The sequence below is a fragment of the Eleutherodactylus coqui genome, chromosome 1, assembly GCF_035609145.1.
Source record: "Eleutherodactylus coqui strain aEleCoq1 chromosome 1, aEleCoq1.hap1, whole genome shotgun sequence".
NCBI classification, from domain to species: domain Eukaryota; kingdom Metazoa; phylum Chordata; class Amphibia; order Anura; family Eleutherodactylidae; genus Eleutherodactylus; species Eleutherodactylus coqui.
Genome location: NC_089837.1, coordinates 288,815,920 through 288,828,008, shown reverse-complemented (window position 1 = coordinate 288,828,008; position 12,089 = coordinate 288,815,920). Strand labels below are relative to the sequence as shown.

At 42.0% G+C, this 12,089-nt stretch overlaps 1 protein-coding gene across 5 annotated transcripts in view; it reads left to right on the top strand.

Annotated features, from left to right (window-relative positions):
• Window positions 1-10,991, top strand: part of PHACTR4 (phosphatase and actin regulator 4) — a 57,858-nt gene extending 46,867 nt beyond the window's left edge. For all 5 annotated transcript variants that reach the window (XM_066572710.1, XM_066572711.1, XM_066572709.1 and 2 more), the window contains 4 exons: window positions 444-505; window positions 1,636-1,773; window positions 6,771-6,847; window positions 9,976-10,991. In XM_066572710.1, the coding sequence (XP_066428807.1) occupies window positions 444-505; window positions 1,636-1,773; window positions 6,771-6,847; window positions 9,976-9,991 (293 nt within the window). In that variant the 3' untranslated portion in view covers window positions 9,992-10,991. The remainder of the gene's footprint in view (window positions 1-443; window positions 506-1,635; window positions 1,774-6,770; window positions 6,848-9,975) is intronic.
• Window positions 10,992-12,089: the final 1,098 nt, after the last annotated feature.

Below are 12,089 nucleotides of genomic sequence, written 5' to 3'. Positions count from 1 at the left end.
CCGGACGAGCATGAATAAGTGAGAAGCATAGCAAAAGCATCTGAAAAGGGTACAGCAGCTACACAACATTTAGTATGAAGGCTTGCAGAATCCATGTTGGATGCTCAAGGCTCCTACACACAAGCTTTTATTTTTTGCTACCATTCCTCAAATTACCAAGAAAAAGATGGGTCTGGTCTGGTTGCAATAAAAGAAGGCTTTTTCCTATACATACATATTCCAGAATGCCTTAGTTGGGTAGACGTTGCCTTAAGGTGGAGTTGGCTTACAATTGCTTAAGACTAGAAAATGTAGCAAGGAGATGAGAAAATCTAAGAAGGGAGGGATAAAGTCAATCCTTATCCAAACAAACCGAACGTGGGATGGGTAGACGTTTGCAGAAAAATCGCATTCCAAAGTCTTTTTTTTATTGGATGACATTCTTGTACATATTTGACTTGTAGTAAAGAATGAGGCTGACCGGCTTGCAGAGAGACGGGAAATCAAGAGGCGACTGACCCGCAAGGTATTTACCTAAAAAATAAATTGTGGCATTTATCGCTTACCAGCCTTTATTTTGGAGAATAAATCCAGTTATAGTAAAAGGCGTTCCCTTCTAGGACTGTGGTATTCTACTATTTTCTAGAGCTTCCTGACGCATCCTACCACTTACTGTTGTAGAATAAAAAGCAGTAGTACTCAGAATAGGTCGCCTGCAGTTACTTGTGGCATTGTGGCATTTTGCTTTTGCTTGCTTTATGCCCCCTGCACACTGGCAGAAATTCTGTGGTGGGATTTCCCACAGAATTTCCGCCCCTGCCCGTGGCCGCTGCCATAGGATTGCATTACAATACGCAATTCTATGCAGATGGCCGCGATTTGTCTGTGTGAAATTCCACGCAGAAAACAAATCGCGGCATGCTCTTTCTGTGCGGGGCTCGCAGAGGCCCGCACAGAAATGTCACTCCCCGGCCTCCGTCTCCACTCTGCGTATGCGACGGCACATCAAAGACCCGGAGCTGCGAGAGAGGTGAGCGCTGCACTGGTCTCTGCAGGGGCTCGGGTTGTGTCCCGCAGCGGGATCCGACCCGGCCGTCTGCAGGCGGCCTTATGCCTATTCCATATCTAAACCTAGATTTGTGTTTTTAATATTGCTTTTGTAGGTTTTAAAGAGGCTTTTCTAGGAGAAAAACCATTTTGAGTCTTGCTCAGGATTGGTCACCAGTAGCAGATCAGCAAGGTTCCACCACTCAGGACCCCTCTCTGATCTGCTTACAGATGGCTGGAGTTGTCAAAACGCCATGCATATTGTAGTGGCTGTGTTTGGTACTGCAGCTCTCTAAAATTTGAAGTGAATGTGAGAGAGCTGCAATACCAAATTGGGCCACTGCGCTGTAGATGGCATTTTGACAGTTCTAGTCATCTTTAGCTGCTTCTCATCATCTGATCAGAATGGGTCCTGACCTCTTGCACCTGTACAGTTTGCTACTGGTGACCTATTCTAAGGCAGGTCACAAATTTTGTTTTTCTCCTAGAAAACCCTTTTTAATGCTTCATTTAATAGCATTGCTTTACTCACTGACTAGGTTAGATGTTTAGATGCTGCTATAATAGTTTCCTTCATTAAGACTCCATTGTTTTCACTTCTATGTATAGCTCAGTCAAAGACCTACAGTGGCTGAGTTGTTGGAGCGGAAGATTCTTAGATTCAATGAGTATGTGGAAGTAACAGATGCCCATGACTATGACAGAAGAGCTGATAAACCCTGGACTAAGCTCACCCCTTCAGACAAGGTAACGGTCTTTCTGTATATGATTATATGTGTAAGTTAAGGTGGCTGCTGTATTATTGGAGAACGCTTAGGCCTCATTCACATGGGCATATGCAATTTTGGTCCATGAAAAATGCACAATTTTTAGTGCTGAAGTATATTCGTTTTTGGTGCTTATGGACTGCTTTTACGTCCATTTTCCATTGGTGGTTACTGCATTTTTTACACGTGCCAAAAAAAAATTGCTAAAGGGCCCAATTGATTGTTTTTTCCTACTGCCTCCTGGCAACATGCATAGAAACACACGCATGTAATTGTTTTCACTGATTTAAATTTTTTTTTCCCATCAGTTTTCATGGCCAATTTTGGTCTGTGATGTGGACCAAAATGGGACATACAATTTACAAAAAACATTAACTTAATGGGTCTCTATTCAGTTCACATTCACTGTGTAAGAACTACAGACTGCATATGGACAGAAAACATGATGCCCGTGTTAATGGGACTTACTTTAAGGGGGGGGGGGAAATCCCTCTTCCCCTTCCAATGGTAATTTTAGTAAATAGGACCCAATTTAAAAAAACCTTACTGCTGTGTTAAAAAGCCAACTCTTCCGAGAGAATTGGGCACCAACTTTGTGCTTGCATCGTCTGGCATGCCATGCAGTCTTTCAACTTTCCCCACGGCCGCTTCTCTTCTGAGAATGTGAGATCTCGCATCCTGACTAAAACCACATTTACTATATTGTTAATAATCAATTACCTTTCTCACAACAGTTGTTGATTAACAACTGTGTTAATATAGAAATAATGCGGTTTTAGCCAGAATCTTGTGACACCAGTGAGGTCTTGCATTCTGAGAGTGAAGGCAGCCTTGCAGAATGCCGGGAGATCATTGGGCATGCCAGGATCCACAAGCGGGAAGTGTATACCTGACTCCCTCGGAGGAGTCGGCTGATTAATGCAACAGTATGGAGCTCTTCCACCCCCCTCTTATTTGATTCATCTCCTAAAATGGTCAATTTGGGAGAGATTTGCTTATTTTAAAACTGGAATAAGAGTTCTTAGCGCTAGGTTTTTCCTAAGTGGTAGCTTGAGATTAGTGATAGCATGTTTTAAGGCTGGAGACGCATGGTGTGGCTGCCCAGAACACAACCTGCAGCGGCTAATGGCCACATAATCCTGCTGTAAATTGCATGGCGGTTGGTCCCCGCAGATAGATGTCATTTGGCTGGCAGTTAACAGGCAGACCATGTGTCTTCATTCTAATGATTTACAGCTTGGATCCTTCCCACTTCTGATGATGTTGGAGAGTAGTTTAGCTTCTCATAGTCATATGGTTGTGATATTCTAGCATCCAAAAAGGCTATTCTAAACCTCAAGAACATGCTAAAATAATAATGCTTTGATTACAACTGATTCGCAACTTGACCCCTTTAAAGACGAGTGTGTTTTGATTGTAAAGGACCAGGCCCTTTTTTTTTTTTTGCCCATGTGGTGGTTTTATGGCCCTATTTTTCTTTTATCTTTTTTTTTTTTTCATTACATATAGGGCTATGTTTCACATGCTTCGATATAATTTTATATAATCTCAGATTACAGGGTGGATGTGGTGACTGTTTAGGTTGGTGTCGGTGATGGGTCGTTTTTTTGTATATAAATATTGGGCTGTAGCCGCATGGGCGACTTTGTAGTGCGATTTTGGTAGCAATGCGACAATGCTACAAATCGCATGTATGTAGAGCCCATGCTTTCCTATGGGTTCATCCACATGAGTGATGTTTTGTAGCATGCAACATTGCAAGACTACAAATTGTGGCATGCTCTAAACAGCGCGATTTGCTATGTTTTGTAGCCCATGTTTCCTTATGAAGCCTCTTTGTTTATCACATCGCACAAATTTGTGACTTTCATGTTATGCAATGCAATTTTAACATTAGTCCCATTAACTTTCTTGCTACAAAAGTGCGCAATTTTGTCCTGTGAGAAAATCACATGTAGCAGCGATTTCGATGCTACATTTTTAACAAGAAAAAAACATCACTGACGCTACAAAATCGCGTGCACGTAACAGCGATATCAGTTATTTTGTAGCCGCGTTCTTTTGTACCATCTTCACATGGTACAGGTCTGCTGCTTTCGTTCCAGATTGGTATTTGCTGTACAATCCACATGGCTTGTGCTGTAAATCTTACTGAATTTCTGTAGCAAAATCTACTGTGGAAACTTTGCTTCATATACACGTGATGTGTGAAGGCAGCCTTAACCAATTAACGCTGCAGGGTGTACAGTTATGTCCTGCAGGTTCAAGGTTTGTATGGAGGGCAATCGTGGGGCGTTCCTGGTCCATACAATGCGGTTGCCAGCTGTTTCTTTACAGCCGACACCCACCTGCAACAGCTCTGGTGAGCTATGCTGCTCATCTGAGCTGTTAACCCTTTAAATGCCCCCCACTGATGTTCAGGGGTGTCGTACTGCTCCCCTTGATGAGATCGGAGGTTGACATGTGGTGGTCACGGCAGCCGAGGGCCTTCTGAAAGACCCCAGGTTTGCTAATGCAGAGTGCCCATCAAGCCATGTCCGTGGCATGGCTTGATAGAATACCTGTCAGATTGCAGTATGATGTAATGCTATGGTATTACATCATATTGCAGGAGGGATCAAAGCAATCTTGTTCCTTCTGGGGACTAAAAAGAAATCAAAATTATTTTTTTTTAATAATTAGTAAAAAAATTTTAAAAACCTAAGTAATAAAAGTAAAAAAACAAACATTTTTTGTTATAGTGAAAGAATCTAAATAATAAAAACAAAAACCTATTTGATATTGCTGTATCCATAAAAGTCTGATCTATCGAAGTAAACGCATTATTTACCCCACACGGTGATCGTCAGAAAAAAAATTTGGCACGCCAGAATTGCGCTTTTTGTCATGGAAGGGGTTAAAAGTGCAGCAAAAAAAAAAATCTATATAAATTTGGTATCTTATTACTTACACTGACCCATAGAATAAAGTTATCAGGTCATTTTTGCTGCAGTATGTACTCCATAGAAACTAGATGCACCCAAAGATGGCGGAATTTTTTTTTTTTTGTATTTCACTCCACTTAGAATTTAAGTTTTTCAGTACATTATACGGTACCCTAAACAGTACCATTGAAAAATACAATTCGCCCCACAAAAAACAAGCCCTCAGACATCCTCTATGTTCATGGATAAATAAGAGTTATGATTTTTTAAAAGGGGAAAGGAAAAAATGAAAATGGGGGAGAAAAAGGGGGTTAACCCCTTAGTGACCATCCCTACGGTTTTTTAACGTCCTGGCTTGCTGAACTTTACACTCCACGGACACAAAAACATGCTCCCCGTGAGGATTAAAACCCTGTAAACTGTAGATGTGACAGCTCCACGCTGCCAGGTCCTGGTGGTTGCTGTCATCCCTCCCCCCTCCCTCCACCCCCAGGGCTGTATAAGGAATTATTTTTTGCAGGACATCTTGCAATTTTCATTGATACTATTTTGGGGTTACAGATGACCTTTTTTTTTTCTATTGTGGACATAGGACTAGCAAAAGCTGCAATTCTAGAATTTTGGTTTTTCGCCCCCCCCCTTTCTCTTTTCCTTGCATGTACTATGTGTATATATTATACAGCTTCCCCCCGAAAATAAGCCCTAGCTACACTCGGTTTGCCTAGCCACCGGCGTCTGTGTCCCTCGCTCTGGTCTCCCCTGCTATGTCAGGCTGCAGTTCTCAGTACTGACAAGATTCTCTTCTGGTGACGGGACTTTGATTACCGCTGCTACGGTAAGAGCGCTGTGGTTGGGTCAAGCACCAGCCAATCAAAGCCGGTGCTCAATCATTCAGTGAATGACATCAATGAATGGCTGTGATTGATTCATCGAGTGCCGTTACCAGAAGAGAATCCTGCGAACTGCAGCAGCGTGGGGACCAGCACGAGAGACACAGACGCTGTGGGCTAGGTGATTGTTTTCTCTTTATTTACCTTATTTCTTATACTCGCCTAGCCGCTGGCGTCTGTGTCCCTCGCGCTGGTCCCCACGCTGCTGCATGCTGCAGTTCTCAGCGCTGACAGGATTCTCTTCTCCTGGTAACGGGGCTTTAAATACCCCGCCACCAGTAAATGCTGTGATTGGATCAAGTGCCAGCCAATCAGAGCCGGCGCTTGAGGAACCAATCGCATTGCCTACCAGAGACTGGGTATTCAAAGCCCTGTTACCAGGAGAAGAAAATCCTGTCATCGCTGAAGACTGCAGCAGCGCGCGGACCGGCGCGAGGGACACAGATGTCGGCGGTTGGGTGAGCATGACAACCCCCAAAAATAAGTTACTGTCCCTCTTTTGAGGCAAAAATTAATATAAGACAGTGGCATATTTTGGGGAAACACTGTGTGCGTATGTTTTATATATATATATAATTTTATACTAAATCCCATTTTGGAATACAGCAGTCGCCTGTATCCTGAAATGGTGGCAATAAAAACAACTCTTGCAAAAAACAAGACGTCACATAGCTCCATGGTAGAAAAATACCGATATTAGCGAAGCTTTGTTTTTCGCCAAAAAAGTTGTAGCTGTTATTACTACCATTTTGGGATACAGGCAACTGTTTAAATCTGCACCCTTTTTTATGCAGTGAATGTTTTAAAGTACATTAGTCAATTAGTGATGTTTTGGATGTCACTAAGGGGTTAAATCCAATTCAAGCTTCTAGAAATGGTGCCCCATCAAGTGCAAAATCTCTCCTCTTTTAGGTAATGGTAGTGTCTGCTGCCCCCCAGTGGACAAATGTTGAGTACATTGCTAGTTTTTTAAGTTTTTTTTTTTTATTTCTTTTGCGCTTTCTTTCATTTTTAAGAGGCCCTCAAGTTTGTGGATGGTCCAAACATTAGCCTATTTACGCACTGTAGAAGTACTTCCTATATGAAGGGCTACTTACCAGGCCGGCTGATGTATGTTGTGATGGGCAGTCTGATTAAATCTTTTTATATCCTACCATTTGTAGGCAGCAATCCGTAAGGAACTAAATGACTTCAAGAGTACCGAGATGGCTGTGCATGAGGAGAGCAAACACTACACACGGTGAGTCCAATAATGACCGCTAAAGCCGATGATGGTGGCCTCTTCAGAAGAATCCCTCACCCTTCTCCTTATGTGTTCTGATATTGTAGCTGTGACATAAGAACCCGTACTTCTCAACTGTATGAAAATCTTTTCTTTTCCGTCAGCAGTGGTGCGAGGGCTCATTTTTTGCAGGATGTCCTGTAGTTTCTATTGGTACCATGAGGTAGAACAATCTGCAATGGCAGCCCTGTAGGCTTTCAGAGAGGCCTGGCTGCCATGGCAACCAAATGGCACCCTGAGATCTTATTGAAATTGGAGAGGAAAAACAAAATGGGGGGGAAAAAGGAGTGGTCCTTAAGGCTAGGCTCACACGGGACGCATTCCCGGCGGAAATCTCGCAGATTGGCTGCAGCAAAAAATGAGATTTCTGCCGGGAAAGCACTGCTTCAAAACCTGCGGCACTTGGCCGTGGGTTTTGGAGCGGCACTTGGCCGCACGCTTTTTCATTGCGGCCGGCGCTTCCATAGAGGAGAGTGCGGCCGCAACAGCAAAAGAAAGACCTACTGCGGCCGGGGAATCCGCGTTGCCGGCTTTGCCGCAATGGATTAGCCGTCCTATGTGGCTGAGATTTTTGACAAATCTCGTCCACATGGCCGGCTAAATCCTTTTTTGCTTTACTGCATTTTTGCACCCTCTCTGCTGTGACACTAAAATTGTGGCACTAATCGCGGTAAACAGCGGTATGCGTGAGAGCGGCCTTACAGAGGCTGATCCAGAAAGGGCACATAAGGTTGTCATTACGGTTGCTTGGCCCGATAGAACTTCTGTTTCCCTCCCCTTCCAGGAGACCTGGAGCTAGTTATCAGCGAGGTAATGGGGTGGAGGTGGGGGTAATGCATTTAGCAGTTGAATAATAATCTTTCTAGAACACCAACATATTTCACTTTACAGAAGAGGGTACGTGTGCAGACAACACTGGACATTACGTACAGTATTACATGGACAGTTTGTACAACGGGGGAGGACCCTTCCTGCAAGAGCTTACAATCTGAGGAAATGGGGGTGACACAAAGCTAGAAGTGCTTGTTCTGTACAGTAGTCCAGCCATCTACAAAATGGGGTACTATGCCTAAAGTGTATGCATCAGTCCATATAAATATATCGAATGGTCATCGTTTGATTTCAGAATAAGGCTATGACTTGGTAGTACAGACACTGCTTCCCGTGAATCTTAGTGAAATTGTTTCATTACCATAACTTATCTTGCCAAATTTGAAATACTGTGTTTCAGGTTTTTGCAGATCCCCAGCCTCAAGCCCGAGTCATTGAGCCCAATATGATTAATACTGGGAATAACAATGTTAGAATTTTGTCTACTACATAAGAAGTTTTAAAAGAAACTCCAGCTTTGACATAAATACACATATATGTATTTATATTAGAAAAAATATAAATAAAAGGTGCATAGGACATAGTCGGGAAAAATGCCACCTGGGTATTAATAATATCTTCTCATATAATATTCAGTAGTTTCCACCACTGTGTAATTCCATATCAGCATTCACAGCACATGCCAATTTCTCTTAGGTATATACTTATTAAAACGGCACTCATTTTGAGAGTATAGGGAATTACCAGTAAAAGACCAATGCTCTTAGACACATACAAACCCCATGATGGAGTGTATGAATAGCTAGAACAGGGATGCGTAGTGGTGCAAAATCATAATGTATCAGTGATGGAGCAGCCCGACGTATATTTGTCTGAGATGCATTCTGACCTCCATAACTTTATTTTTCCATCGGTGAAGCTGTAGGATGACTTTTTTGCAAGGCAAGCTGTAGTTTCTGTAGGTACCAATATGGGGTGCATATGACATTTTGATCACTCTTTAGGCCCAATGTCCATAAGAAAAATATAATTACCAAAACCGCGCGGGTATCCAGCGCGTGCGATCCACACCATCAAGTAATTAAATACCTGCGGATGTCAGTTTTTTTCCCTGGCGCACGGATCACACATGCAGGAAAACACCCACAGCCTGCTCCATTTTGTGCGGTTTTCTCGCACGGATGGCTTCCACAGCTTCTATTGAAGCCAATGGAAGCTGTCCGGATCTGCAGTACAGACGCAGCTGTCACTGCATCTATGCCGCAGGACCGCAGGAAAGCAGCAGTTGAAAAAAAAAAAAAAAATAAATATATATATATATATATATATATATATATATATATATAATATATATATATATATATATATATATATATATATATAAAATACAGCGCATGCGTCCAGACAGGCGAGTATACTTTATTTTTTGGCCTCATGTCTGCGGTCCGGGTGGAATCCACTGCAGGTTTATTTTTTCAGTGGCAAGGTGATGAAAAAACCATGCAATATTGACATAGCATTACTTTAATGATATTTTGATATCTCAAACTTTAACATTGGTATCTGTAATTTTGTAAATCTGTAAAAATCTGTAATTTTTTTTACTGCTTTGATCATTTTTATGTGAAGACTAGGACACTTTTCTCTTGTTTAATTTCTCTACCGATGCTGTAAAGCGTGGCTGGCTTGGGAGCCTTCCCAAGACCCCAGGCTGCCATGGAAATCCATCAGCACCCTTCAGTCATGTCACAAGTGGGCAAATGGGATCCTGAAGGGCATCTTCAGCCAGCTGTTTGGATACCATGATCTCGGTTGCTGTTGCATTTAAACAGTTGCTGGTGGCTCTCGGAAACAGATAGCTGCAGGGTATGAAGCAAGCTCAGCTCCCTAGCCCGCTTCTTGCTCTCCTTGTGAATCATGAAGGATGATCATTAAGGAGTTAAAAATGCTCTTGTGCTTATATACTTATGGCACCAGCTGTTTCAGTTTTCTTCTCAGAACATCCATATACCATATTCAGTGTGGTGAGCAGCCACTTCTAGTGCCCTTAACCTTTATTGGCTGGTCCGTATGCAGATATTGCGCTGCAGCCCGTGTACAAGAGGATGTGGGTGGTGCGCATGTGTGATCACTGGTATCAGTCATGTACTATTGAATCATGACACAACCATATGTAACTATTAGTTGTCCTGATATGCTGAACATGCAGCAGATACCGAAATATGTTTAATGTTTTGGTTTTTTTCTATTTGCAGATTTCATCGGCCTTGATAAGACACTGCAAGAGAAATTTTAGGGCAAGAAGCACTTACCTGCATAGGACGTTGTGCCAATCACAAGCCTGTCTTCCCTCTGATTTACCTCAGCCCTGTGCCTGGTTGAGGTGGTACTGTAGAATAATACTGTGTAGCTTGTGATTCCCCAGTTTTATTAAACCACTTGTCCCTATGATGAAAGGACTCGGTAGGCCCTCCACCTTGATTAATGCTGAACATTCACTGACAACTTTAACTGTTTTTTTTTTTTTTAATTGCCGCCAAGGACTTCTCCAATCACTGCGAGCTCCCGGTGCCTTACTTTAGCTGTTCAGGAGTCTGTGGCTCGCCTTGTGGGGTTTTTACTTAAATCCTATCTGTATTTTGAATCAGATGGACTAACGCGTTTTCTTACCTGTGTGTGCAGGTCCTCTAATGGATACAAGGTATCTCTCAGGAATGAGTGGTTTAGTTTGAGTTGTAAACTTGTTACAGTGTTAGTATTGCGCAGTTGACTAATTAGACCTTGGATCTTCCACACTATTGGATCCATGTGTCCCTGAGATGTAAACCTCTCCATGACCATGGAGCCGGTCTTTCACTGTGACATTAATACTGTCTACACTCAAAACAATGGTCTAAGTAAGGAAAAGTAACCACTTTTATCACACTGATGCAAATAGCATAAATTTTAAGCAGCGTAATAAGCTGTAGCTTTTCAGGTCAGGGACCCATTTAATGGATGTTGTAATTCAGAATTTTTGTTTTTTTACACCAGGTTTGATACACATAATACACTACGCCTTACTATTAAACCATTAATGTGCTTTAGGAACTTGTTCTGAGATGTGATATGTATATATATGTACCATATGCTTGCCTTCGCAAGAGAAAACTGGAATATTTTTTTTTCTGAATGTGTATGTTTATATGTATACTTGGATAGCATCAGCATATGTATATCAGTTTGTCTTAATCTGAATTTTAATAACAAAAATAAAAAAAAATATTTTAGGCAAAAATTGACTGTTTAGGGTCTTGTGTTTTTTAGAGGAAAATCAAATACACACTTCCACTTGAGAATTTCTTTTTACAGTAGTAGAATAAGAAATATCGCCTTGGTGCAAATAAAGGCGGTTTCCCACTAAAGTGACGGCATATTGATTGGAACTGCCTGGACCACGAACAATGCTTAGATTGAAGAGGTTGACCATTTTGCAAACATACCTGGCATATGTTATACTTCTTCTACCTGATCTGCAACATGTCACATGACCACTGCGCCCACAGCAGCCTCTGCCAGCACAAGAGCCATACAAATAGCTTGTATAATACTGCAAATGCATACACAGAAAAAAAAAACTCTGCCTGCACCACTCACATGATGCATCATGTGACTCTGGTCCAGCAAAGGGCATTACTATCCAATAAACATTTTTGTGACCTAGCCTTTTAGCCTGCATCATGTGACAATCTCCGCCATCAATGTGCCACAATTGTTTTCCCCATCCTGAATGTTACAGGTTGGCAGGGGAGGCACAACTTATGTAGGTAACTTTAGGAGTAAGTGACTTTTCATGACACGTATTAACAAGCATATTTGCAAAATGGCCAACTTCTTTAAGTGATGGCATTACTGCTTTAATAAATCAAATTCCACTATTGAGATGTTTTAAAAGTGCCACAACGCTAGATGGGTCTTAAAACTACAACTTCCAAGATTGGGAAACATGGGAAGGGGTTTCCTCTGCCTAAGTATGGTTCATGTCATGGTGAGGTAGCATGTATTTACAAATGGTTTACAAAGACTCTACATAGAGGTAGAACAAGGCATTTACAGGATGAATACGAAGAAAGGTTATACAGTTGCCATCAAACTTTTCTCATCTGTATCATTGGAGGACACTGTGAAGACCTGGGTATAACTACTGCCTCTAGGAGATGGGCACTAAGCAAAAAATGTTAGCTTCACCTACTTACCGCTCCTACAGGCACCATTCTAATTACCTTTAGCTTGGTGTCCATAGGAGGTAGACCTTGTTCTCGCTGGTCTTCAACAACCTCTTGGATTCAGGAAGGCAGGAGTCTGTTACTCCATTCAGGATGAACAGAAC